Source organism: Rattus norvegicus, chromosome 10, assembly GCF_021556685.1.
Source record: "Rattus norvegicus strain SHRSP/BbbUtx chromosome 10, alternate assembly SHRSP_T2T, whole genome shotgun sequence".
Classification (NCBI taxonomy): domain Eukaryota; kingdom Metazoa; phylum Chordata; class Mammalia; order Rodentia; family Muridae; genus Rattus; species Rattus norvegicus.
In genome coordinates this window covers 108,213,431-108,240,897 of record NC_141543.1, presented here as the reverse complement: position 1 = coordinate 108,240,897, position 27,467 = coordinate 108,213,431, and the positions used below count along the sequence as shown (strand labels likewise).

General features: G+C 51.7%; 1 protein-coding gene, 1 long non-coding RNA gene and 2 other non-coding genes across 7 annotated transcripts; 1 reads left to right on the top strand and 3 right to left on the bottom strand.

Annotated features, from left to right (window-relative positions):
• The first annotated feature begins 1,689 nt into the window (after positions 1-1,689).
• On the top strand, positions 1,690-19,322 carry St6galnac2 (ST6 N-acetylgalactosaminide alpha-2,6-sialyltransferase 2). 3 transcript variants are annotated; one of them, NM_001031652.2, is given in 9 exon segments: positions 1,703-1,854; positions 5,583-5,643; positions 9,575-9,749; positions 10,301-10,469; positions 11,059-11,197; positions 13,612-13,715; positions 15,544-15,627; positions 17,474-17,573; positions 18,311-19,322. In NM_001031652.2, coding segments are annotated over 9 exon segments (1,122 nt in total). In that variant the 5' UTR covers positions 1,703-1,732; the 3' UTR covers positions 18,479-19,322.
• Positions 19,323-20,244: 922 nt separating this feature from the next.
• On the bottom strand, positions 20,245-24,489 carry LOC108352161 (uncharacterized). Of its 2 annotated transcripts, none has more exons than XR_015632276.1 (6): positions 24,402-24,489; positions 23,875-24,018; positions 23,535-23,571; positions 21,889-22,036; positions 21,586-21,657; positions 20,245-20,496 (listed from the first exon to the last, which is right to left on the bottom strand). It is a non-coding gene; the product is annotated as an uncharacterized LOC108352161 (long non-coding RNA). The 2 variants fall into 2 exon arrangements; XR_015632275.1 differs by having other exon boundaries at positions 23,535-23,606; positions 23,879-24,018.
• On the bottom strand, positions 21,738-21,813 carry LOC120095397 (small nucleolar RNA R38). Its single transcript, XR_015632459.1, has one exon. It is a non-coding gene; the product is annotated as a small nucleolar RNA R38 (small nucleolar RNA).
• On the bottom strand, positions 23,683-23,758 carry Snord1c (small nucleolar RNA, C/D box 1C). The gene has a single exon (XR_015632460.1). It is a non-coding gene; the product is annotated as a small nucleolar RNA R38 (small nucleolar RNA).
• Positions 24,490-27,467: the final 2,978 nt, after the last annotated feature.

Below are 27,467 nucleotides of genomic sequence, written 5' to 3'. Positions count from 1 at the left end.
AAAGCCAAGCCCACAAGTGGATTTGCGTGCTGCTGAGACAGCAACAGAGATTATGACCCGGAAAAAGAAAGCTCTTGAGGTGTTGGGAGAGACTGCAGGGGCTTGAGAGACTGGATGGGGGGGAGTGAGGACTGTGGAGGACAGCTGGATGCTTTGGTTTGGGACACACACACACAAAAAAAAAAGGTAGACCTACATCGTTAACGTGGATAGGGGTCAACTCCCACCGAGGAGGACAGAGAGCGTCACCCAGGAATTGTACGGTGCCAAGTAACAGCAGTTTTGACAAAAGAAGAGCACAAAGATTCAAAGGGAAAACTTGAAATCGGGGAGTCAAGAAAATGGCTCAGCAGGTAAAGGTGCTTGCCTCGAAGTCTAAGGATCTGAGTTCGATTCCTGGGACAGACATGGTAGGAGGAGAGACCAGATCTTCCACACAAATTGGCCTCTGTCCTCCATACGTGTGCTTGCACACCAACATACATATAGACACATAAAACAAAACAAACCTTGAAACCACAAATTCATAGCCCTGGCCGTTAGCCCCGAAGCACTCTCAGCCGCTCTTGACTTGATGACTACACTCCAGGGACTCCGCCCTGGTCCACACAGGACTAGGCAGAAGACTTTGAAGAGCTACTCTTATCCACAGACCCAAGGGTCTAGGAAGCCTAACATCAGGCAGATACCAATTGGTGGACCCCAATTTTCTCAGCTATCAGACCAGGTTAAAGCTTAGGTTCACCCCACCCCCAACCCCCCAGACTCTTGGCTCTGGGGCCTAAAGCGCGGCTTACTGAAGAACACACCACCTCCTGGATGGTTCACAGACAGAAAAGGCTCTGCTTCCAAGAAGCAGTCCAGTTGCCCCAGCCCCCCGGTGACGCTGATGTCCTGTTCTATCTTTCCCACTTAGTCTCTCTCTGCCTCTCAGGCCAAGTCTGGGCACTGGATGGAGAGAGCTGGCCTTTCTCGCATGTTGCCAAACAGAGCAGTAACAACCATCACCGTGGGCTCCCTACATGACGTCCTCCATCTCAAAGGGTAGTCACCAAACAAAGAGATGACAGCCTAAGTCCCTCGGTGCACCCCACGGCCGGCAGGCTCCCTACTTGAACCTTCCACCTATAACCCCAAATCTAAGCTAAGGGGCTTCTTTCCATCCTTTGAATAGAGCCTTAACCTATCAAGTCCTCTGTGAGGGAGCCGGACGGGTTGCTTCACAGCTGCCAGCAACCCGCTTCTGATCCAGAAACCTGAAGTGGGCGTCCCTAAGCGCACGGTGCTCAGTCAGTTTGTCTCTTCGTGCCCTTCCTACCCTTCACTGCACATGCTAGCCCTGGACGGAGAGAACCGAACATCCCTGCCCAATTCTGGAATAGGTACGTCCGGGGTGTGGCTGTCCTTGGAGAGCAGCCTCAGGGGTGACCGCCATCGAAGTCCCTGGAGGGCAGCCCTGGAACAGCGCTCCCGGCTCCAGCCACCAGTAGCTGCACGACGGCCTTTCGCGGGGCCGCCCTAGTGACGCTCCGTCTCTAGAGTTTACGGCGACCTCAGGCCTGGCGAAGACACAGGGGGGAGCTGCAGGACCCGGAGGCGCGCTGCGGCCGGCCCGTGAGCAGGGCGGGGCAGATCAGGGCGGCCGCCTCCGCGCGTCCCACAGGGACCATCCTCTCCGCTCCCGGCCTCAGTGCGCAGGGCGGGAGACGGGGCGCACCCCGGCCAGGCTCGCATGGACCTCCCGCGCCGCTGGCTCTTTCGAATGTTGCTGCTCGTCGCCACCAGCTCCGGGATTCTCTTCATGCTGTACTCCTCGGCGGGGCAGGGGTCCCCGGAGACCCAGGTTCCCGCCAGGTAAGCGCTGCGGGGCGCTGCGCCCAGGGCGCGGGGAGGGCACGCGCGCTCCCAGCTCTCCGGACGCCCGCGGACACGGTGGAGTGACTTCGCAGCGGCGACACGCCTTTTGCCACCTTAATCTCGTGCTGCCTCCGGAACTCTGGGCCTTTGCCCTGCCTGGAGCTCGCTGGCGACCCTGGAGTCTTTGGTGAATTTTGCCCAGGCCTAATTGGGAGGCTTCCTGTTACCACTTTCTTCCTGGATCCACTTTTAGAGTAGGGACTCAAGTCCCCTGTTTTCCAACTTTATCCTACTCTTCAGGTGGCCAAACTCCTGCTCTGCTCACTCCAGGTTCTGAGCTCCGGCCTACTTGCTTCTGGCTCCCTTTTATCTTTGTTTATTATTTGAGTAGTTACTTTGCTAAACTGCATCTGGGTATGGCCCTGGGGGAAGGCGAGCTCCATCTGGAACAGCACAGAACTGGTTCTGAGCCTTCCACCTGGCTGACTGAGGGAGCCTCGAAAGGGTTTCCGCTTTCTTTCGGAGAGGTAAACCAAGCCATATCTGGGCTTGGGGGACCAGAAGAACGCACAGAGTAGCAGGCAGAGACCTCAGCAGCCTGCCCGAGTCCTCCTAGCACCTTTGCACACTCCTGAGCAAACCTTGCTGACATGAGACCAAAATGGGTATTTAGTGTCTGGCTGAAGGGCACACACATCAGATGCAAAACAACATATATACATATATAATACATATATACTTGTGCATATATATACATATACATGCATGTATACACACATATACATAATACACACAGACATATATAATCCCAACTATAGCCTGCTCAGTCTGTATGATGTTATTTGTACATATGTTTTCAGGGCTGACCACTTGGTATTGGCTAACCAGCTGGCGGGCCCTTTGCTGTCTCTCCCGCTCTCTCTCAGCGGAGTTGACTGTAGTTCTTTGTGAATGGGGTAAAAGCCCCGAGGTGCACTCTCTCCTCAGTGCACTCTGGCAAAACCTTTTTCCTTCTCAAGAGATCTCTTTCTTCCTTTCAGAATCTGACTTGGGGGCTGGGGACGGAGTTCAGCTGGTAGAGCGCTTGTCTTCCATGCATGAAGTCTTGGGGTTCGGTCCCCAGTACTAGAACTAAGACAACAACAACCTGACAAAATCTGCTGTAAATCAAAAGCCCACCCTTTCCCTTGTTTATGATGGTGTTCCTTCGATACAGTAAAGCCCGGGTGTGAGGGAGAAGGGGCTGGTGAGGGCTCAGCCTGGCTGTAGGCAGCAAGTAGGTAGTCCAGCAAGGTAGATGGCTTTCTGAGTATGGCCCGAGGCTGAGTGTCCTTCCTGTGAGCAGGACTGTGAATGACATCAGATAGGAGAATGGCTGAGCCTGGGGCACATTGCACCTTAGGCGGATCTAGTCCTCTATTCACAAGACTCTGGTTCCAGAGAATCCTCCCATCTGGGAACTTTTTGTAGCTCAGTGTTTTAAAATTAAACTTGTTCTTTGAAATTTCCATACATCATCAGGGCCATGTTGAGAAGGCAGAGGCAGGCAGATCTCTGAGTTCCAGGCCAGCCTGGTCTGCAGAGTGAGCTCCAGGACAGCCAGGGCTACACGAAGAAGAAATCTTGTCTTGAAAAACCAAGGGATTTAAAAAAGAAAGAAAGAAAGAAAGAAAGAAAATTTTGTTCTTGTATATAATGTATTCTAATGACTTTCCCCTCGCCCTCTTGTCTCCCACTCACTCCTACCAGTCCACCGGCACTCCTTTATTCTCTACAAGTAAGCCCCTTTGATTTTTTTTTTTTGCTTCATTTTATGAACTGCTGAGTTTCTTTGGGGATCTGCGTGGGCATGGGTGTGGAACTGTCCTTGGGAGCCTGCTGGGCTCACCAGTGGGGCCACAACTCAAGCGGGCTCAGGGCAGGCAGTGAGCTGCAACAGCTTCGGTTCAGGACCGCAGTGGCCATGACCTGCCGGAAGACAGTGTCTCACAGCACACCCCCTCCCCCATCACTGGACCCTTACACCCTTGCTGCCCAGGGTGCTGGAGTGTTCCTGTGACCTCCACACGACCCCCCTAGTGTCCGTCCGTACACGCAGATGAATGAACCCATGCACACACGGCACACGTATACACGCTCCGTGCTTACTTTTTTAAGTTAGGCCGGATATATTTGGGCTTACTTTGTTCCTTTGTTGTGAGACAGTAAGTAGCTCAGAAAACTCAAACTGGCCTCAAACTTGCTTCGTAGCTGAGGGTGGCCTTGAGCTCGTGATCCTTCTGCTTCTGTCTCTAGAGCGTTAGAATTAGAGCAGGTGCCACCACGTCTGATGGGCACCTTTGGTTTTATTAAAACATGTGTTTCTGTGCTTATTTCTAAGGCTGCAAAGTCTTCACAGAGGGGTACGGTGCCTACCTCCCTTTAAGGAGCCCTAGGCAGCAGGAAGAATATAGATTCCTGAGAGAGGGCCATGAAATCACCAAACCCAGCGAAGCTGGGAGGTACCATGAGGCCTTGGGTGAGGGACCGGGGTTCTGGAGAGTCCCCATTCTCAATACCCCATGACAGTTTCCCTTTGGAGTCCCAAAGCCTGCTGCCTGACAAGAGTTACTACAGGGTGCGGGGAGGGTAGAAAAGCGAGCTTGGACTCCATCAGCACCTCAGGGCTGCACGGGCCTCCTTAGAGGAGGGAGGAGCTATAGGATTATAGGGGTGGACATCTGGCTGGTGGAGGAGGGGCGGGGAGGAGCGAGAAGGGATCATCCCATGTCCCTCCAGGATCTTACTAGAAACCTGGGAAACCAAAGGGTGGCATGGATCCCAGGCTCCACACTGGCTCAGCCAGCTCCGGACTAACAGGAGACCTTTGTTTCCCAGGCAAAACTGCAGGTCCCAAGTCCTCCGGGATGCTGCTGGGGTAATAAAGGAGTGGAGCATCTGGCCACCGTCCTCTGAACAGGCTCCCTCCGCTCTCCCCCTCTGCCCTGAGGTATCATAGTGCCCAGGACTTGTGAGCGTCCCTGTCCCTCTTACATCCCTTTAGAAGAGACTGATAGAGAGATAGGAGATCCCTCGTCTTTCTCCCTTACGGACAATGGCTGGCATTTAGAAGGCCTTCTCCCGTTGGGTAATTTAGCTGTACTCTTGGGCCCCTTCCAACAACCAGGTGATCCAGGTACTGTTGTACAGAGGCCAAAACCGAGATTCACACGCACCAGTGAACAGACTCCACTGGAGGAGCAAGACACCATGGCCTCTCAGTCCTAAGGACTGTTCCCCAGGCTTCTGTGCCACCCGCTCACCCTCCATTCAAACCTAAATAGTATGGGGTGGCCTTGAACTCTTGATCCTTTTGCCCCCATCTCCTAAATAGTCAAGTTAAGGCATTTATTGCTACACTCACCCCTGGGGCTCTGGAAGGAGACCTCTCAGATACAATTTCCTGTTTTACATTTTCATATTTTAACCACCCCCTTTCCTATAAACCCCACATTTCTGCCCCTTGCCGAGAGACTCACTTGGTCTCTTGGTTTCTGCGGCTGGCCAGGATGTGAGGAAGGAGTGGTACCTTGTACATCCAAAGAGGGAGCCATGGTCCAGAACAAAGATCAAAGAAACATCTTGGGAACCCTGGTGTTTGGTCGGTCTCAAAGTTGAGGAGATCAGTCTAGAAGCTTCTAAGGTGCTGGGTGGACCCTCACTTTACCTCTGCCTTTCCCCACCAGGAGCACCACGTCGCCTAGAGCATTCTTTGAGCCCAAGGCACCGAATTCGGAAAACAGAAAGGTACAGTGATCTACCACTCTGGGGCAGTCTGAGCATGTTCTAGCTGGGAGGGGAGGAGACGAGGAGAAAACAAACAAGACATTCCTGAGGCTTCTGGGTATGATCTGTTTGTACTTCCAGCCACGTAGAGGTAAACATCTTCTCAAGACATCTTAGATCCGACCACTAGTGTTTCTTGTAACCCAGCAGAAAATAGCGGATAGATTAGTACCCCTGGACTGGAGTCAGCCGGAACGTTCTCGGGCGTCTTGATTGTGTCCTTATTTTAACTGTGTGTCTATGTGTGTGTGCACACATGTGCGTTTGTGCGTGTATGCGTGTATGAGTACACGTGTGCCTGTGTGTGTGTACACGTGTTACAGAGGATACAGGCAGCAGAACCCACAGGAGCTGGAGTTACAGGCAGTCATGGCTGGGTGCCGGGAACTGAACTCAGGTCTTCTGCAAGAGCAGTAAATGTCCTTCACCGCTGAGTCATCATCACTCGAGGACCTTTAAATTACCTCCCTTTTTAAAAATTAATCTTATTTTTGTTAATTTGCTAATATTTGCCCTTAGTAGTGTATATGTGCTTGCTTGTGTGTGTGCACATGCACCAGGTGTGTACAGATACCCAAAAAGTGTAGGATCCACTAGAACTGGGATTACAGGCAGTTGCCTGTCATCCAGAGGGGACTCAGGGAACCGAACCCTGGTCCTCTGTAAAAGCAATACACTCGTACCCACCCGGCCATCATTCCAGCTCCTTAAAGCTGTATCTTTGTGTTGAATGGATTCTTTACTCTATTTCTCTAAAAACTACTTATGATAAGTCACAGTTCACTCGCTCACTGAAGAGTAGTCAGCATCTGGGAAACACCCCGTGTTTGCTTCAAGGGTCTTAGGGACTCTGGTCCATTACCCTAAGGGATAGCCGGATACCTGATGTGCCGTTTCTTTCTCAAGGTTCAGGAAAGTAGTAAATAGTGCTGAGCTATTCTACAGGGGAAACTGAGGCACAGAGCAGTTAGGTGCTTTACCCAGACCCACTCAGCAGTAATCGGTGCCACCTGGATGGGAGTCCTGATTGACCCCAGGACTGACCGGATACTGGATAATATACAGCCTTCCCAGCTCCCCATACTGGTTGAACTGGGGAATACTTGTTTCTTTTCTGGATTCAGTCAGGCTTCCGCACAGCTTTCAGTGCCTAGGAGACTGGACTTGGATAAGTTCACTGAGGTTTGGGTGGTTCAGGGAGAAAAGATGCCCCTGTGTTCAAGAGGTCAGTAATGATAGACCGGTCATTAGGAGACAGCACAAGTGGTTCCGGGCAGGTGATGAGGGAGAGCCGTATTCGGAACAGGTCCAGGGCACGTGGTAAGCAGCTGAAGAGGCTTTAGCTGTCTTGAGAGCTTGGGCCAGGCCAGTTTGAAATTTCCAACAGGTTTTCTGCTTGGTGCTAATTGATGTGTAGTCTCAGCTAGTTTAAAACAGACATCGCAGTCTCTTTTGAACACAGGTAGCAAGGCACTCTAAAATGGGGACAAGCCCATCTTAATGCATGAGGTAGGTACCTAGAGACCAAAGAAAGACAGGCAGACAAACCTTGGGTTGCATAGAAGGTCTTTTATTGGGGAGTTATTGATGGAAAGGAAGCCACAAACTCAGTTGTATTGCTCCCACATTGTGGATCAGAAAAAGGGATTTACTGATGGCTTAGACCAAGGACTTCCTCTGAGCTGGAGTGTGCCTGGTTTATCATCTGTTGGTGAGGATGGTGCAGGATAGCTAGATAAATGTACAAGACATACTGCATCACACGGGACTATACAAAATCAGCTGTCTCCCTGTGTCAGGGATCACCCACTTGCATCGTCCCTTCTGATGCCAGGCAACCCCTTTCTGCCACTCTGCTGACCCTTACTGAGAGCTTACGCCCACCCCCAGACGCCGCTGTCCACAAGCAAACCTCCAGTCTTCCCAAGGAAGGGTGTCATGGTTTAGGCCAAAGTCGTGTATTCCTCAGCTATGGATCACAAGTGTGGCTTTCTAACATCCGTGTCTGCCTCTGGTTTAATGCACCACTGACAACGTTCTCAGCGTCACGCCCCTCATCCTCACGTCTCCCCCCCACATGCGTTGTGGGTTGAATTGCATCCTCTCTGCACAGTGTGGGATGCTCATGTGTTGCGTGATAGCAGAAACCACTGTACGACCATTTCCTGCCCTGTCCTTTGATCAGGGGCTTAACAAAGAAGCTTATTCAGATGTAGCAGAGCCCAGTATTACCCCCACATCCAGGCTGAGACTGGATACTTCGGAGCCGGCTAAAAACCCTACTTTCCTGAAGGGCCCTGAGTGCAGAAGTGAGGTCCTGTTTCCTGCGGCTCCCACAACTCGGGGCGCAGGCCAGGTGACTTAAAACAACAGTTTGGGGCTGTGAAGGGATTCTGCTTTCTCCCTGCCACTGCCACCCCCCAAAGTTTGGTCTCCAGTACCTTTATCAGATAGCTCACTCCTAACCTCCTGGAACTCCAACTCTAGGGGTGATTTGAGGCCTGTAGCTGTCTGTGGGACCATGGCTCTAGGATGTGTAAACACATGCAAATATACCATTAGCAAAAGAACAAACAAAGCCAAGCAAACCAAGACAAAACAACCACCACCCCACTAGAAATCAACTCTCCACTGGTTCTGAAAGCCAGAGGACACACCAGGGGACCTTACATTCTGAGGTTCTCAAACCGCCCTAGTCTGCTTCTATCTTTGGCTTGGCTTGGTATTACTCCATCTCCACACACGTCCACTGCATGGCTTCCATCCCCCCCACCCCCCGCAGAACCTCATGATCAGGAGCCTGGGTAGTAGATTTAGGGCTAGCCTATGCCCCTAAGGCCTTATTCTCGTGGCATCCACAAATATCTTATTTCCACACAAGGTAGATGTACTAGATTTTCCGTGGATGTGACAGACTGGTGAGAGAACAACCTCAAAGGAAGAAAAGTTACATTGGCTCTCGGTTTCATGGGCACTTAGATAGGTTGTTTCTAAAGGCAAAGCATCATGGGAGATGGCAGATGATAGAGCCAGTTGTATGGTGGCAGCCAGTAAGCATGGTAGGAGGACACAAGGGGACCCTGGGACAAGATAGATCCCCCAAAACGTGTAGTGACCAACGTCCTCCAGCAAGGCCTCGACTGAGAAGTTTCCACCATCTCCCAATGATGTCATCAAATTTTTATCATTAGTTTTAGTAGTATTGGTGTCTTGAGACATGGTCTCTCTATGTAGCCCTGGCTATCCTAGAATTCCATATTTAGACCAGGCTAGCCTAAAACTGGCAGAGATCCTCCTGGCCTCTGCTTCCAGAATGTTGGGATTAAAGATCTGCGTCACCATGCCGGGCTGCCATCAAACTATTAGTGCGTGCGTCTGCGGGGTTAACCGATAAAGGACAGAGCTCTTGTGGTCCAAATGCTCTCGGTGGTTGGCTCCACCAACTGGGGACAAAGTTATCCAAATGGCACATCAGGCCATGTTTTTTAAGGTTCTCACAGGAACCCAGGGGATGGCGGGCAGCTGTAATCCTAATCCTTCCCAGCAGGAGGTAGGACTGGGATCAGACAATCCCCTACCAGGCTTGAATCCACTGATTCGCTGGTTGCAGAGAACCCAAAGTTTGCCTACGTGGATGTGAAGGAATATGAAGCCAGATCCACTGATGCAAGGAAGGGCTGGCTGACCAGGCTAAATCCAGAACGTCCCCTGTCCCTATCAGGCTGCGGGGGGTCACGGGCAATCTCAGCAGAAAGATTCAGAGATGGCCCCATCTGGAGGGATGAGGGAAACTCACCCTCCTGAACTCTCCAGTGAGGTCTGTAGGCTCCCAGGGAGATACACTCCCGGCCCATACCGATGGGTTTAGCCCTCTCCTCTTCCTCCTTCCCAGAGCCCATCCTGCCAACACTCGCTATCCCTGGCCATTCAGAAGGACCATCGCTTCCGGGGCCTGTTTGACCTCTCCACCCCAGTGCTTCTGTGGGACGGCCTCTTCACCCAAGAGCTGTGGAATAATCTGAGTCAGCACAAAGTCCCCTACGGATGGCAGGGGCTCTCCCGGAAAGGTAACCTGCTACCTGTTGCCTCTCCCCTACCTTCTCCCTCAGCCAGCCCCTTCTTCCCACTGTGGGTCCTTCTGTATCCCAGCCCTGGCTGCCTTCACAGTATCACTGGAAAGCCTTGTGGGCTCTTCCGTGCATGACCCCTGCCTTCCCTCTCCTCCTTCATCCAAGCAGCCAGGACTAAGTTGGGATTCCCTCGCTCAGCCGCCCTCACTCCCTCGGGGTCTCCCTAGCATGGGGAATCACCAGTGTTTAGTGGTAGTCTGACATCAGAGGTTTAAGGGCCTTCGTGATACCACTGTAGCCGCTGACATCAACCACCACAGTCGGGCCCACCCCCATGCCTTGGATTCTTTTCTTTTGGAGTGTACCCAGTCCTAGAAAACCAGTTATTCTAGATATTCAAGCCTCCTAAGCTTCCCGCAACCTTTCTCCATCCCCACTACACACACACACACTGCCCACATTGTCCCTGTGCTCCCTAGGACTGTCTCCGTAACACAGGTCCCAAGCCAAGGGACGGCTTGCTCCTCATGGCTCCCCCTTGCCCACAGTCATTGCCTCTACCCTGACACTTCTGAAGGACCCGGAGAGCGCAGAGCTGTTTGGTGCCTCCGGGAAACTACCCCTGAGCTGTATCAGCTGTGCCGTGGTGGGTAATGGAGGAATTCTGAATGGGTCCCGGCAGGGTCAGAAAATCGATGCGCACGACTATGTCTTCAGGTAATGAGGACAGGGGCCGGGGAGCTGGGTGGTCAGCCCTCATTCTGCTAGCCCTGAGGGAACATCTGCCCAGAGACCGGGGCCAAGGTGGCTGCCAGCCTAAGGCAGCTCAGCAGTTAGGATGGTCAACCTGTGGGTCGTGACCCCCTTGGGGCGGGGGGGTCAAAGAGCCTTGTCACAGGAGTCACCTAAGACTAGCAGAGAACACACATATTAGTGTTACGATTCATAAGAGTGACAAAATTACAGTCAGGAAGTAGTGGTGAAAATTTTACGGTGGGGGGGGGTCCCCACGGCATGAGGGAGCCGCATTAAAGTGTCAACACATCAGGAAGGTTGAGAGCTGCTGGTCTAAGCCAGGTACCAGCCAATCCTGAAGTCAGAACGCAGGTGCTCTGTGTAAAGAGAGCATCCCTTAAGGACCCAAGAGGTGAAGATCAGGCTAGACCGCCAAACAGATATTCTCATGGGCAAGGGGGCAGTACAAACCAGAGGGATGGGGACTAGTGACGCAGGGCCGTGGAGGTGGAAGTCAGCCAGCCAGTGTGGTGTTCCCACAAAGACACTGATAGGTTTCTGCTGGGGCCAGAATCAATGGCGCCATAACCAAAGGCTTTGAGCTCGACGTGGGCACTAAGACCTCCTTCTACGGTTTCACCGTGAACACCATGAAGAACTCGCTCATCTCCTACTCCAAACTGGGCTTCACCTCTGTGCCGCAAGGGCAGGTGAGGCCAGCAATGGATGAACCATGGTGGCTGACGGTGGTGGGCACTGTCTTCTTAGGAACCCTTGTGTGAGGAGGGCTTTGGGGTTCACAGACTCTGTCCGGTGGATGGCTAGGTAGCGTTAAGATCTTGGCCACCATCTGGGTGGCCAAAGGCACACTCCTTCCATCCCAGTATGCCCAAGGCAGAGGCAGGCAGATCTTTGTGAGTCTAAGACCATCCTGATCTACATAGTGAGTTCTGGGATATCCAGGGCTACATAGAGAGACCCTGACTCAAAAACAAAACAAAAACCAAAAAATAAAGGAAGAAAGGAAGAAGGAAGGAAGGAAGGAGGGAGGGAGGGAGGGAGGGAGGGAAGGAAGGAAGGAAGGAAGGAAGGAAGGAAAAGAAAAAGTAGAAAGATCTTGGCCACCTGAGGTAGACAGTATAACCAAAGGTAGGCAGATCTGCTGGACACTTCCCTGTTCTTTCTATTGGCTTGGGGCTGCCTCTGAGGCATGGGAATCCCAGAAAGGGTTAATATTTACTGAATATAAACGGGCACTCTGTGAACCCCACTTCACTGGGGAGGAGACTGAAGCCTCAGTATCCTTCTGGAGGCAAGTCAGCAGACAGCCCAAGGTTCAAACCTAGAGTGCCCACCTCAGAGTTGCTTATCTACTCACAGCTCGAGGGCATTTATCGGGTACCTCCTCTGTTCAGGGTTATAGAGCATGGAGTGTTAGAGGGCAGGGAGCTAAGTATCACTGTCAGTGCATGTGAAATCATCATCTCTGTTTTCCGGTGGCAGAGTTAAGGGCAAGTGAGAGGTTTGCCAAGCAGGGTACTCTGCACCATTAGTCACAGCACTTAGAGGGCAGGGGCAAGTAGATCTGTGTGATTTTTGAGGCCAGCCTGATCTATGTAGCAAGATCCAGGTCAGCCATGTCTATACAATAAGACTGTCGGAGAGGAGTGCAGGGGGTGTTGGGAACATGTCCAAAACATTCAATTGGAATTACTCAGATGTAGGCTCTCTGGAGATGTTTCCATGCCCCCAGACTACCCCCAAAGACTGATATGGGTCCTCTTGAACCCTCACCAGAGCTTCGTGTAGGAAACTGAGGCACAGAGGCTGAGTCCCACATGCCAGAGCCAGCCTTGAAACTCTCTGCCCTGCATCTTCCCTCCACACTCACTGGCCGTAATACATACTTTCTGCCCTGATCTCTCTGGGTGCCACATTCAGAGTGAGAGAGATCTCAGTAAGGGCCTAGAAAGGGATGGGCCATGTTTCTAGAAGTGTCTACCTCTGCTCAGGACATTCAGAACTGTCCTCAGCATAAACTGAGTTCCCACTGTGGAAGCTTTTAGTTTGTGAGAGACCAGAAACACAGTCATGGCGTCTCTGTGGGAGTCCGTCGCCCCATTTTATCATCCCAAGTCAGTGTCAGGAATTTGGAAGTGGCCTAGGGATTGGTCCTCTCAAGCCCTCTCCAGCAGTAAACTGCTTTCCTCCAAAAGCGGGGAGGGAGTGGGGTGTCACAGAAAAGCCAGGCCTGCCACCTGGGCTCTTCTGGAAATCCCTCAAGAGTCCTCATGACAGGACCCTTCCCCAGATTGAGCAATCCAGGTGGAGCAAGGGAACCATGAACTTCTTATGACTCAGTCTTCAAGACCGAGTGTATTTTGCCTGAGGATCCAAAATGCTGGAGTCATCTGACATCCAGGAAGTGGGGAGGAGGACTCAGCACCCTCTGTTCTCAACTCTCTGGACTGAGCCTAGGGAGCCAGTGTTCCTGGCTCCTGGGCAGGATGCCTACCTACCAGGATCAGTGATGTGGATACCAGGCCGAGCTCTGTTTCCAGAGCTGCGTGTTCAGTGTCTGGTGCCTTAGAAACTTGTCTGTGTGTCTGTCTGTGTACCATATGCATACTTGACGCTCGCAGAGGCCAAAGGACTTTGGATTGTCATGGAGCTATGAACCACCGTATGGGTGCTGGGAGCCCAATCCAGGTCTCAGAGAGAGCTGAAGTGCTCACAACCACTGAGCCAGCTCTCTGCCCATCTATATTCTAGTTTTAGACTCTGGTAGGAGGATCGGGGGCAAAAGGACCAGAGTTCCTTGGCTGTGTTGGGAGTTTTGGGACTAGCCTGAACTGCATGAGTCCCTGTCTTAAAACAAATATCAAAAAACACAAAGTTTTTATATGTTAGTCACGTGTCTAACCAGTCCTCAAGGGAGTGGCAATCATGGGTCACCTCTTATGGGGAGGGACATTAAAGCTCTGTGAGCCTTTCAGTGAAACCACCCAGGAACCTCCCTGTGGGAACGCAGCTTAGTAAGGGACCCTTCACAAGCTTCAGTAGGGAGATGGGACAGAGGACTTTTCTCTGGAGTTGAAGGTGGCCTTGCATGATGCCCCTACAGGACCTGCGCTACATCTTCATCCCCTCAAGCATCCGGGATTACCTGATGCTGAGATCTGCCATTCTAGGTGTGCCTGTTCCAGAAGGACCAGATAAAGGGGACAGGTGAGCGAGCGAGCGGCTGACTGGACTGTGAGGCTGTGACATTTGGGGCCAGGGGACACATGAGCTATGTCCCCTTGTTCTGAGGACCCCTGGCTGGATGGAGCAGCTAATGATAGCTTTCTTCGGTGCCAGAGGGTGTGTGAAGGGAAAACTCTCCTCAGAATTCAGTAATCCCTAAATATTCAACATAATTTAGCACAGGGGATTATAATCTAGCTAATAGTGGGTGCCGTCTTCGGGGACCCTCTGGGTGGAGTGGGCCATGGGGATCATGGGACTCTGTCCAGTGAATGAAGAGGTAATTCTTGGCTACCTGAAGTGTCACCATTAAAACTAAAGGCAGATTTGTCAGGTGGCTGGGGCCCATGCAGCCCTGGCCCCTCGACTGTAGGCTGCTGTCCTGCTGTCCTGCTAGACAGACAAGCAACAGGGCCGCTGGCCCACTTAACACACGGCTCTGGAAACAGAGAGAGCTCGGCCTAGTATCCACATCACTGATCCTGGTAGGTCAGGAACACTGGCTCCCTAGGCTAGGTCCAGAGAGTTGAGAACAGAGGGTGCCGAGTCCTCCTCCCCACTTCCTGATGTCAGATGACTCCAGCTTTTTGGATCCTCAACTGAGCCCTTGCCTGAACTCCTCTTAGTGTCTTGTACCTTGGAAACTTAAGCCACTGCCCTGGCCAGAAAACCAAACCCCTCTCATGGTTTTTGGGACCTAATGACCCATTCTCTCAAAGGGCAGCTTTGGAGGAGCTCTTAATGGGTGATAGGACAGAACCCAGGCTAGCCCCTGCTGGGTGCCCCACCCCCACCCTGTGATTACCTAACAATTGTTCCCTAGCGTTGCTATAGGTCATAAGGACTGAGGATGGGTTCTGTGATGTATTGGGAATGCGGCCTTGGGGAACTGCTTCAGAGTCCCGGGTGGACATAAGCCTCCCTAACACCAATGAGCTCCCCCTCCCATACCCCTAATCCGTCCCCAACCCAGTCCCCATCCCAGTCCCGATCTAACCACGCTGATAATCCAACCAACCAGCAGCTCCCCCTAAGCTCTGGAGGCTCAGCCCCTTCCCCTTCCCCCACCCGGGGGGCTTCCCGCCCAACCTCTCACAACCCTACCCCAGCCGCCTCTCAGCCTTCCTCCCGAGCTTCCTCCCAGTCTCCGAGTCCCCACGTCCAGCATGTGCCCAGAGGGTCTGCTCAGGTTCCTACCCCTCCAGCCTCCAAATCTCCCTCCCAGACTGGTCTAAAATCCCTCTCTCGAAACCCTTCCCTGACACCCTCGGTGACCGTTACCAGGTCCCCTTCCCATAGCCCTGCCGCCTCGGCCTCCTACATCGGGCCTGCCATTGGGCCCATTCGTTCCATTCCTTCCTACATCGCCCCCTATGTGCCACGCTTCATGAAAGAGCCACCTTATTTCCAGCCCCCCACAGCACCTCTTCCACAAAATCGGTGCTTCCCCTGCCCCTTCCCGTGCCAGGCCCAGCAGACCAGGCAGCCACCACCACCACCTCCCGACTCTCTCTACTTCCCCCTCCTGCCACCTCCCCCCCACGTTCCCCAGTCCCAGTGCTCCTATCCCACACCCCCAGCCCTGTTCATACCCCCATCCTCCCTCTCCTACACTCCACCGACGGAGGTCCTGCTGAAGGGGAAGCCGCACGTCGTACCGTCGGTCCTACCAGCCACCTTCTATACCCCGTTCTCGCGCTTCTACTCCCAGCCCCGGCCCTACCGCTATCACAGGCGCTTAACACTACCCTCACTCTCCCTTCAATACGATGGTGCTGGGCGCTCTGTCCATTTCTATCGTGGGACCTAGGCCTCACATCTATTTCGGACCGGAAACCTCTGCCAGTAAATTCAAGCTCCTGCATCCGGACTTCATCGGCTACCTGACAGAAAGGTATGGGGGATGCGTGGGGATGGAGTGGGAGATGGGGAACCAACATCCCCTCTTTTCCCTCTTTGAGTAGACCCCACACATCCAGGGTGCTGGGCCAGCTTCACTATACGCAGAGACAGAACCTGTACTGAGCTCCCACTGAAAGCCTGTGGTTTCATTCACTGTCTGATTTACCATCTTGACGGAGGTGGTAATAGGGGGGACAGGTTCAGCACAAGATAAACAAGGAAGCTTCACAAAGCCAGAAGGTGCACAGCGGTGTTGGGTGTTAAAAATCAACCCCCCATCAAAAGTCACTGGCGGAAGAACCAAGGGGAAGAGACAGCTTCTCTTGCTCCCTTGGCTTCCATGCCTCTCTGCTTGTTCATGGTTCCCAGTACTTAGGGTGGGTGATTTGGTTCTGTCAGGACATATTTTGGTTGTCATGGACAGCATGACGTTAGTAGGTGAAGGCAAGGATCTGCCAAACGTCCTCCAGTGCGCAGGTCCAGCAGTGATGCCCAGTGCTAGCCATCTCACAGAGAACCTAGCCTACATCACAAAGGCCAACGCCTCAGAAGAAAGTGGTCCGGGCAGTAGCGGGAGGGAGGCCAGCAGAAGCCCCGTGAGCTTGAGTGCCAAATCCAGGTCGAGGTCAGGACCATCACACCCATGAGCCCAGAGCTAGGATCTGGGTGTGCTCCCTGATCATCCGCGATTCCTACTGGCCACGGGGGGATGGGGAATAGAGGGTGGGGAGAAGCTTCGGTCTCAGGTTAGAGAGGCAATCTCTGTGTGTCCAAGCATTGAAGATACCATGGTAGAAGACAGCAGTTGTGGATTGGGAGATGGGGAGTCGCTCAGCCAAACGTTCACACTTAGGCGTCCCCTTGTGGTTTCTCTAAAGAGAACTGGTTGGGGTAGAAGGGCCCGGTTCTAAACTATTCCTGCCTGTTTGAGTGGAGAGCATGGTCTAAAGTCAGCCATCAAACTGGCACTCAACACTTGAGAGTCTTCTTCGGGTCTTTAAACCTTTGTGAGGAGATCTGGGTGTGGTGGCGCATTCTTCATCCCAGTACTGGGGAGGCAGAGGCAGGTGGATCTCCGAGTTCAAGGTCAGCCTGGTCTACAAAGCGAGTCCCAGGACAACCAATAGAGAAACTATTATCTTGGGGGGTTGGGGGGACCAACAAATAACACCCCTCCCCCACACAAAAAAACTTTGGAGGCCCAAAAGACATGGAAGAAAAGACATAAAGAGAAAGACATGGGGCTGGAGAGATGGCTCAGCGGTTAAGAGCACTGACTGCTCTTCCAGAGGTCCTGAGTTCAAATCCCAGCAACCACATGGTGGCTCACAACCATCTGTAATGGGATCTGATGCCCTCTTCTGGTGTGTCTGAAGACAGCGACAGTGTACTTACATTAAAAATAAAAATAGGGTTGGGGATTTAGTTCAGTGGTAGAGCGCTTGCCTAGCAACCACAAGGCCCTGGGTTCGGTCCCCAGCTCCAAAAAAAAAAAAAAAAAAAAAAGAAAAAGAAAAAGGAATCTTTAATATGGATGCCTTCAGGTCTTGGACCAAGCTATTATGCCAGTCTTCCTTTAAAAAGAAAAAAGAAAAGACGGAAGCCACAGCCTGTGGAGGTTAGGTTATGTAGCATTCACCTTTTTTAACCTTTTTTGAGCTTGTGGGATTGCTGTCTGCCTCCTCACCACAGGGCAGCTGGGATTGCAGGTACATGCTGCTACACCCCGTTTCCCCTGGGTTCTGGGCATCCACTGGGTGGTCACGCTGTGTGATAAGGGCTGTTATGAACTCTCTCAAGCCCCTTCTCGGGTTTTACCCTTTCTGATCCCCTCGCAGGTTTCTGAAATCCAAGTTGATCAACACACGTTTTGGAGACATGTACATGCCTAGCACAGGAGCGCTCATATTGCTGACAGCCCTGCACGCCTGTGACCAGGTAGGGGGCGGTCAACAGAACTCCCTGCGGCCTGTTAACCAGGAGGGTGGGTTCTGGGTCAGCCCAGCCTCGGCTCCCACGCCCTCCCTTCCTCCTTCCCTCCTTTGTGGTGTTTAAGGAGTCACTGGCCAAACAAATCTTCTAAAATCCAACTCTCAGAACTGGCTGGGGTCATCCCAGAGCTGGCCTGAGACAGCAGGTTCAGCCTTCCACATCAAAAAATTTGAAACTGGTAAAAGGTTCCTGGTAGGTTCTTGTCCGGTGCCGTGCAAGGGGGCAGAGGGAGGCTGAGTGAGTTTTCAGAGGCAAGCATTGGAATGCAAATGAGGCAAACATGAGGGCCTAGGTTCAAGCCTCAGGACCTTAAGAAAAAATAAAAAGGCTGTGGTGTGGTCCCTGTAAAGGCGTGAGGGGGGTGGAGGTTAGACACCACCCAGGTCCTGGACATTTCAGCTACTCTAATGCAGAGGTCTCTTGACTGTTGTCATGGTAGCCCTGGTTGACGGCTGAGTCACACTTAAGTTCCAAACCCGGCTCTTACCAACTACTGACTACACCACACCTCTGGTTGCAAGGGGTTAGGTTAGGACTCACCTTTGAGAACGTGTACCAAGGACACAGGGCCTGTGTGGAGCTCTCTATGTGCACCCCCCATCTTTACAAGGGGACCTGCTTGGGGACAGGCACACTCTTTATCTCAAGTCAATGAACACTTAACTGTGGCTGTCCTCGCCTAGGTTAGTGCCTACGGATTCATCACTAACAACTACCAGAAGTACTCAGACCACTATTTCGAACGAGAGAAGAAACCACTGATATTCTACGCAAACCATGATCTGTCCCTGGAAGCTGCGCTATGGCGAGATCTGCACAACGCCGGCATCCTCTGGCTGTACCAACGCTGACCCCAAAGTGTCCGATGTCTGTGCTTCAAAAGCACTTTTCCTGACCTTTCAACCTTTGGAAGAAGCAAGACTCCCCTTGGCCCTCCGCTTCCCAACAGAGGGTATTGAGACAAGACCCATCCCAATACCAGAGCCTGTTCAATGCACGACACCGTCACGCGACAAGACAGCTCTTCCGAGTCTTAGCCAAGGGAAGGCAGACTGCTTTGTAGGATCTGTTGTAAACGGAACATACTCTCCCCATATGAGACAGTGACCCTCACCAGCAAAGAGGCAGGCACATTTCAGAGCTAAGTAGTTCAAAGCCAGCACCTGGTCTGGAGCGACTAGAAACATTAATGGAACCCCTCAGTGGTATCCAGTGACCAGTGGAGCAGACACCCGCCCCAGCTGAAACCAATGGCAGGTTGCGTCCCAAATGCCAAAGCCATTCAACCTAGGACACATTACGAGTTTCTAAGAACATGACCCTCCTGCCCCCCCCCCAACCTCCGAGAGAGGATGAGAACCAGAGGCAGAATGTAGTTTGAGGGTAGATAATAGGGTAAGTGATGGATGACCATTTTGTCTTTTGTGTGTGTTGGTAGAGTAGAAGACACAAACTGCAAGGTGGTATGTCTGGTGGGAAGGGCTGTGGTGGCACTCAGGACAGACTTGGTGGCTCATGCACCAAGACCCAAGGCTATGGGCACCTAGCACCACAGCTGGGAGGTTGTGGCATCTGACCACCTTGCGCATAAGTCGTCACCGCTGAGAGCTGCTGGAGTGGACCTTGTCACCAACAGGAAACTAGTGACAGGCCCTCACCTCACAGCTTCAATAAACAGCACCTGATACAGTCCAATGAGCCTTTCAAAGCCATCTTCAGTCTCATCCAACCAAAATACCATACAGCCCCAAAACTAAGGCGTTGGGGTGGCTACCTCTAGGGACTGCTGGCCAGATAGATACCTCAAAATAGCACCGTCACACTGGCCAATTCCCCAAGGCTGAGGACTGACCGTTGGTTCTATGGTTTAGGGAAACTGCTGACCTAAACACCCCAGTGCGGCTGGGAGTGGTGGTGGGGGATCCTTTATTCCCAGCAGGGGGCGGGGCAGACCAGGCCAGCCTCAGGCATCTAACAGTCTAACCACGGAGGCAGCCACCCTAACCCCAACTGAGGCTGAGAGGGACAGCTGGAGACCCGGTCTGGGGTTAGTTACCTGGGGAGGCACAACTTCTTGCTGCAGTTGAGCGGTTGGGTTGTACTCCATCGACAGCTCAGTTTGGTGGACTACCAGTCCCTTCCTGACCTCACACAACTGACAGCACTGTCCTGGCAACTCTATCCCAGTACCCTCAGATCACAGCACACTCCCCACCCAATGTGCAGTTGCATTAGCAGTCCTTGCCAATGTTCCATTTGGTAGATATACATACATATATATATATATATATATTAATATTATATAGCATGTAGCTATCACACGCCTGGTACCTATGTCTGCAAAAGGGTATAGGATCCTTAGGACCACCGTTACAGATGGTCAGGAGCACCACGTGGGTACTGGGAATTGAAGCCAGGTGTTCTGGAAGAAACCTGTGCCCTCCAGTCCATCACCACTGGATGGTTGAGGTGTTAGGCAATGTTAACCTATGCTTTAAGTGACAAGTCAGTTTTTAGTCGGTCACTAGAAAAAGTCTGATTCTGCAGTTCAAGTGTTATTCTGGAACGGTCCTTAAGTGTTTCTAAGGCTCACTCGAACAGCCACAATGATACCAAGTTTAATTTTATCAAGTTTATTTGTGCTTCAAAATACAAAGCCCAATCCTTACTCAGGAAATCTATCAGATGGTTTTCTAAGCTCAGCAGGGCCTCCCCAGCTGTCAAAGGCTTCCAGGGTGACCACAGTCACTCCATTTTGCTAGCTCCTCTTGCAGAACAAAGTCCAAGGTCTTTTGATGGCTCTTTGGGAAATTAAAGGCAGGAGCAGCAGCAGGCTGTGTGGTTCTCTCTGGCACCACAGGGCAATAACCTAAAAACAGAATTTGAAGGAGAACCAGCTAAGTGACTGACTTAACTCCAGGCGCAGGCTGATGGCTGATAACTTTAAGTTTTAAGAGGTTCTGGTAAATGGCCAAGAAAGGTTTCTCATGGAACATTGGAGTATTTATATTCAACCAAATCCCTGAGGACCTGAACCCGAGTCCGCTCAGAAGCAGAGCAGACCTGGCTTCCACTCTCGCCTGCAGTAAATTCCACCACAAACGCAGCTACCTCAGTGGTGAAACCAAACCTAAGCGTAGGCCTGTCCGCACCTCCCAGCCTCCATGGAAAAGAGGACACTGCACGCTCCATCATTAAGGCTGCGCAGAGCCTACCACGCCCAGCCCACCACTCGTTCACTGCTCCTGTGCCATCAAGAAGACAGGACTTAGGCTGTACTGGGGAGGCTGCCAGGGTCATGGCATCTTCTGTCCTAAATGTCAGCACTGCTAGAAGCAAGGACAGAGTTGCTGAGCGCTCTCACGGCACAAGCTGGCCTAAGCCTTATATTCCTGCACCTTTAAAGGAACACGTTCATTTTCTAGAAATACGTGACAAGCACCATCACTCCGGAGTAGAGAATGGGTGCTGGCATCTGTCCATTTCTGCTGACTTGGGGACTTTGTCCTCAGAGCACTCAGGGGCGAGGATGACAGAGTAACTAGACCCTACGCTGGGAGGCCGGCACCCAGTTCTCTACAGGAGAGCGAGCTTCTCTTCCGTGATCCCTTGGAAAGCTGATTTCTTCAGCACAGAGCCACACCCCTAAGCCTCAGAACAGACAGGGATAACTAATCCATCATAGGCTTAAGGGCTCTTTTGGGGACACAATGAGAACATAAACCACAAAAGGCAGGCACGGTGGCACATGCCTTTAATCTCAGCATCTGGAAAGCCACAAACTGAGTTTGAGGTCAACCAGGTCTACTTAGCAAGTTGCAGGATAGCAAGGGCTGTACAGTGAGACTCTAAAAGGAGGAAGAGACACACTCCACCCTCCACCACATACGACCCCAAATCTAACCACCAACCCTTCCCAGCAACCACAGCCCCTGCGGTTCTATAAAGACGCTCTTACCAGGACGCAGCCATCCTGAAGGCCCTGATGTGCCACGCCTTTCGATGATGCCCCCTGGAGCCGTCCTGGAATCTGAAGGAGTAATAAAGACAACACACTTCATTCTAACAGAAGCTACCTAACATGGACACTCTCAAAACCAGTCTTAAAAGTTGAGCCTCAGTAAACCGTGACTCTTCACTGAAGTGTCATTTCAGACAGGGATAACTTAGATCATCCTTAGCTCAACCAGTAACAACTGCTTCATCTGTCACAAGGGAGCCACACATCCTCGCAAAGAAACAAAACCCCGCTGAAACTTGCCTGCCACTTAGCGCAGAAGCACGGATGCTCTGACGAGCTGTGTGTGGAAGCTCCTCTGCTCGCAGGCAGAAGTCCAGGCGCAGGAGGGCTGCCCCCGTGGCTGCAGCAACACCCCTTGAAGGCCCAGAAACTATGGTTCAGCCTCCCCCTGTAGGTAAGGAAACACAAAAGGTTAACTCATGCAGAGTGTGCCAGGCACCCACTCACACAGAAAGGCCTTCAGGCACAGATAGCTTTGCATCATCACGGACCTGGCTCCCACAGCTTTTAGTGTTCTTAACCACTAAGCCATTTCTCTAGTCACTCTGTTCTCTTAAAGACAAGATACGAAGGAAACGAGGACAGAATTATGAGTTTGAACCCAACCCATGCTCCCTAACAAATTCAAGGCCAATCGAGGTTCCACAGTAAGACTCTGGAGTGATGAAGGCCACACCTCGCAGCATGTCTTACAGCTGAGCCAGACTGGTTGACAAGTCTTTCTAGTGGAATTCCTGAAATAGTACCAGTCACCCACTACAGTGAGCCCACTGAAGAACAGCCGTTACCACACCTGCCACCAAGAGATGACACTACACAAAGGAGTCTGTCCTTCCCCTACCTACATGTACAAAAGCAAGCATGAGGTCTGTTTTAAGACTGAGGATTAGGGGTTGGGGATTTAGCTCAGTGGTAGAGCGCTTGCCTAGCAAGCGCAAGGCCCTGGGTTCGGTCCCCAGGTCCGAAAAACAGAAAAAGGAAAAAAAAAAAAAAAAGATTGAGGATTAAAAAAAAAACCTATCTCAGGCTGAAGAGATGGCTCAGCAATTTAGAACGCCGACTTACAGAGGTCCTGAGTTCAATTCCCAGCACCTACATAGTGGCTCACAACCATCTGTAATGGGATCTGATGCCCTCTTCCAATGTGCCTGAAGACAGCAACAGTGTACTCACATATAATAAATAAATCTTTAGAGAGAACTGACATGGAAAAAGTCATTGAACCGTTTCTACATGCCCACCCTCAAACCCCGAAGATTCTTTTTTTTTTCCCCCGGAGCTGGGGACCGAACCCAGGGCCTTGTGCTTGCTAGGCCAGTGCTCTACCACTGAGCTAAATCCCCAACCCCAACCCCGAAGATTGTTAATGCCACTCTAGAACAGTCACATCCACTGGTGAGTGTGGACCCAAGAAAGATGCCTATTTTAACACTTTTTACGTGTTCGGAGATACGTCCAGGTTTCAAACTAGTAATTCTGCGTCACAGAAGAGCGAGCCTTAGCTCTGTGCCACTATCAGGTAGCAGGCCCAAATCTTTACTTAACCCAGTATCCAATTTCCAGGCCAAAAGACAGCTCAGTTGCTAAAGAGATGAAACTCAGGCAAGTCAACCTGACTGAAACATGCATGGTGGCACATGCACATACGAAAGAAACATAACCGCCCCACCACCACCACCACCACCACCACCACCACCACCACCACCACCACCACGGCTTCAGTTTACCTAGTAGCCGGGTAGGTAAATACAGCTCGTGAGAGTGCTAAGCCCAGAGCAGAGCGGAACCATTCTGACAATCAATCCTGCAACACCCACAGCCCCAACCTCACAACCAATCAATCCTTCCCTGCAACCACAGCCCCTGCGGTTCTCCGAAGCTCTTACCATGCAGACTGGTCACGAAGGCCCTTCCTCACCGCGCCTTCCGATGATGCTTCCTGGAGACAACACCTCAATCTGAAGGAGTAATAAAGAGATCACACTTCAACAAGCTACCTTAACGTGGTCACTCTCAAATCAGGTCTTAAAAAAGTCGAGCCTCAGTAAACCGTGAATCTTCACAAAAGTGTCGTTTCAGACAGGGATAACTTAGATCATCCTTAGCTCAACCGGTAAGAGGCTCCCAGATCCCGGGCCAGCTCAACTCAATTTTGGAAGTCCGTTCGGGCAACCGCGCTGAGTTTGAGAAGACACGGTAGCCCCAAATCACTGATCTCTTCTGCACTTACCAAAGTGGGCTGAGGAGGGCTCAATACGCAGCATCATCTACCTCTGCCCTCTAACCACACCGAGTCCATCTGCTTCCAGGGATCCAGCCATTACTTCTGAAATGGAACCTGCGGCTTGCGTCCCATGTGCAATGGCGTGCCTTCGGGGAAGGAAGAATTACGCCATGTTAGAACTGGGGATTTTCAGTTTACAATCCTCTCTGTTACCATCTGCAGTTACCAGGGGCCACACGAGTTAAGGCCCCCACTCTCAATGGAGACCCCAGGGCAGAGCTGAGCTGCATGCTCCGCACATGGCTGGCTGTGAGGCACAGGGGGAAGGACACCCGCCGCCCACTTCCACAAGAGAAGGAAGTTCAAAGCCCAAAACGGGCTTCAGCTCTTTCGCATAAAATTCCTCCAGTCTGGAAAGATTTTCCTATCAAGACTCTCAGACCTCCTAAGGCCTATAACAGCAAAGGGAAGGGCTTACGGTCGACAGTATGTGTAGGGAAAAACCCATCTTCCCTTTTCCACAACTTACCATCACCCAAACCCTAGGCCTTTCAGAGAGTGAACCACGGACAGGACCGGCCATAACTTTAGTGCACGCGGCAGAGGACCTCGGAAAGAACGAGATTGCGCTTGCGCGCAGTCTTCCCCCCCCCCAGTCTCGCTAGAACTCTCGCGATGTTAAGAAACGCTCAATGGGAAATGTAGTTCTAAAGCTACCGTTGCCGAGAGTGGGTCGTCTCACCTCAGCCTGAGTGAAGAAAAAGGGTAAGATGGTGGCAGCCACCAGGGGCAGCAGAGGGTCGGGGTGAGATGCTTGGTCTGTGGAGCACTTCGGCGGTCCCCGGCTTAAGGCTGGGGAAGTGGAGAATGTTCGAAGATTTTCAGGGACCGATGAGGAAACCGAGGCTCATTATTAATTGTGCTGCAAATTTTATCTGGGGTGGAGAGGCGTCATTTGGCTTGGTTCCTTCGTGAAGTCTAGGGAGACTCCCAGAAAATCGACCGAGGCTTTTAAGACGGGGCGAGAGCGGGTGCAGGCGGCAGGGGGCGCTCGAGAGCCGCTGGGGCGACCGTCAGCAGCAGCAGGTATTCTCCTGCCTGTGGCACTATGAAAACAGCAGTGAGGAATAGCCAGTATAACTTGGGAGATAACAATCATTTTAATGGGGGCATCTAGTGTGAGGATTAGGAGAAAGAGAGGCGCTCAGGGAGAATGCATTATCCCAGTGTGGGAATGGACCCAAGGGAGAGTTGCAATTAGCCTTAGCGTTAGCCTTGTATACTATTCTGGTAGCATCCGAGTTGCATCTTAAAAGGTTGCTAGGCGACATCCCCTTCCCGGCTTTCTTGCTATCTTGGTAAGTGAAATGAGTGTGCTGGCCCCAGAGAAACTTTGGGTGGAATTGGAGTCACTAGGGGTTGCATGGGGGTGAGGATCTGGTGTGAGTCGCTGAAAATTGTAATTTAATATCTGGGAAGGGTGAAAGGGCCTTCAGCAGTTGTTAATTACACCAGAATTCTTGCTTCTCTTTTGACAAGAGACTTGACAGAATTCCTGAATGAGGGACCCCTTCCCCCTTCACGGCCGTTGTTTTCTTAGCCTCTCGATCCTGCGTCGTTCGTTTGGAGTATCATTTTGCACGAAGCATCTTGGCTCCGTTTTTAAATCATAGGAAACGTCAAGGTAGGGCCAGAACTTACACCCATTTAGAGGCCAAGTTTAAATTTGCAAGACCGAGAGACTTTTATAGATGACCCTAACCCCATTCTCCTCCATCGGGACTCTGGAGCATTTAACCTGTATCATCTTTCAAATGTGGAATTCTGTTACAGACACATACTCTTAATGACCATATCCGCATATATTTCTCTCCTTTATTTTGATTGTGAGTACTCCAGTAGCAGGGGGCCTCTCTTAATATTTTCTTTTTTAATTCCCTCACAGTTCTGAGCTTAGTGCTTGGCTGTGTCCTGTCACAGAACGTTCCGAGGAAATAATCATTAATGTATTCAGGAAGCTCACAGGCCCTTGAATTTTCTATCTTACCCTTGAAAACAGATTATTTTGTCGAATACTGACAGGAAGAATGTGTTTTCTCCCAGCACGCTAAGTTCTTGCGTGTGAGACTTGCAGAGGGAATTCTGAAGAATCTGCCTAAAGCCGCTTGCGAAACTTGTATTCTGCAGACACGATAATAACAGTAGTCGATACTTTATGGGCTGTTCACTGTTTCCGTCCCTTTAATCCTCCCTATGAAGCCCCGTGACTATCCCGTCTGACAGAGGGTGCTGTTTAAAGTCACCCCGGTATTTTGCAGACTCCGTTTCATCTTAACCTACAGAGTTTGTGCTTTTACCATTCAGCTGCTACGTGTGCCGAGTGAATTGATCTACTACGTGTAAGAACTCCTCTTCTCAGCGGGGAAAGTAAAACAGAGGAGGGTTTGTGTGTCTTTAAAAATGTATTGTGTGGGGGCTGGGGATTTAGCTCAGTGGTAGAGCGCTTACCTAGGAAGCGCAAGGCCCTGGGTTCGGTCCCCAGCTCTGAAAAAAAGAACCAAAAAAAAAAAAATGTATTGTGTGGGGGTAGGAATGTGTGTGCAAGTGCACATGTGTGAGCATGTGGGTGCACGTGGAGGTCAGACATCAATTTGTAGTGTCTTTCCCAGTCACTCTCCACTTGAGGCTTTCAGTCAAAAGTCTCTCACTAAGCCTAGAGCTTGCTGATTAGCTCTGCTGACTGGCCAGGGAGCTCCAGGCATCCTTCTGTCTCTGCTTTCCCGGAGCCCAGACTACAGACCCTGTTCCCACCTCCTTCTGGTGCTCTGTCTGTCTGTTTACTTACTCTGTGTGTGGGGGGGGGGGAGGGCTTGCCTGCATGTACGACTGTGCACTTGGTGCCTGCGGAGGCCAGAAGAGGGTGTCAGATTACCCCTGGAACTAGGATCACAGTCGTTAGGTGCCGTTTGGTGTCTGAGACTAGGACCTGAACCCTATAGAAGAGCAAATGCTCTCAGCCACTGAGCCTCTACATCTAGCTTCTTCTATGAGTGCTACGGATCTGGCCTAGTGTCCCCTTCTTGTGCAACGGCTGCTTTACCAACCCAACCGAGCCATGTCCCCAGCTGCAGTGTTCTGTCTTTGCAGAGGTGGTTGGAGACTAATAAGAAACGTTGACACAAGGACATCGGCCACCCGCTTTGTTGGTTTGAGCCACACGGTGGCAGAGTGAGTTGAGAACAAGCATCTGCTGGAGCCACTTGGTGTCTGGCTTTGGGATCCTCCCGCTCTCTCAGGGCTGCAGGCTAATTGCCACCCAGTGTGCAGACAGGCCTAGCACCTCACTCTGCCTGCGGGTCTCTGTGGGTTTCATACCTGACAGGGCACAGTTTCTCCTACACAACTCAGTTATATATTGTGGAACCGACACAGACACACAAGGGTACCCGCAGTCCGCTAGGCAGTGGCCAAGAGGCTGGAGCAAACTCCAAAGGCCTTGCGCCTGAGCGTACATGAGAGGCAACCGTGTAGGCAGTCCAGAAGTCACTGGAGAAACTTCAAAGACTGCATCAGGATTCCTGAATGACCAGCCAAG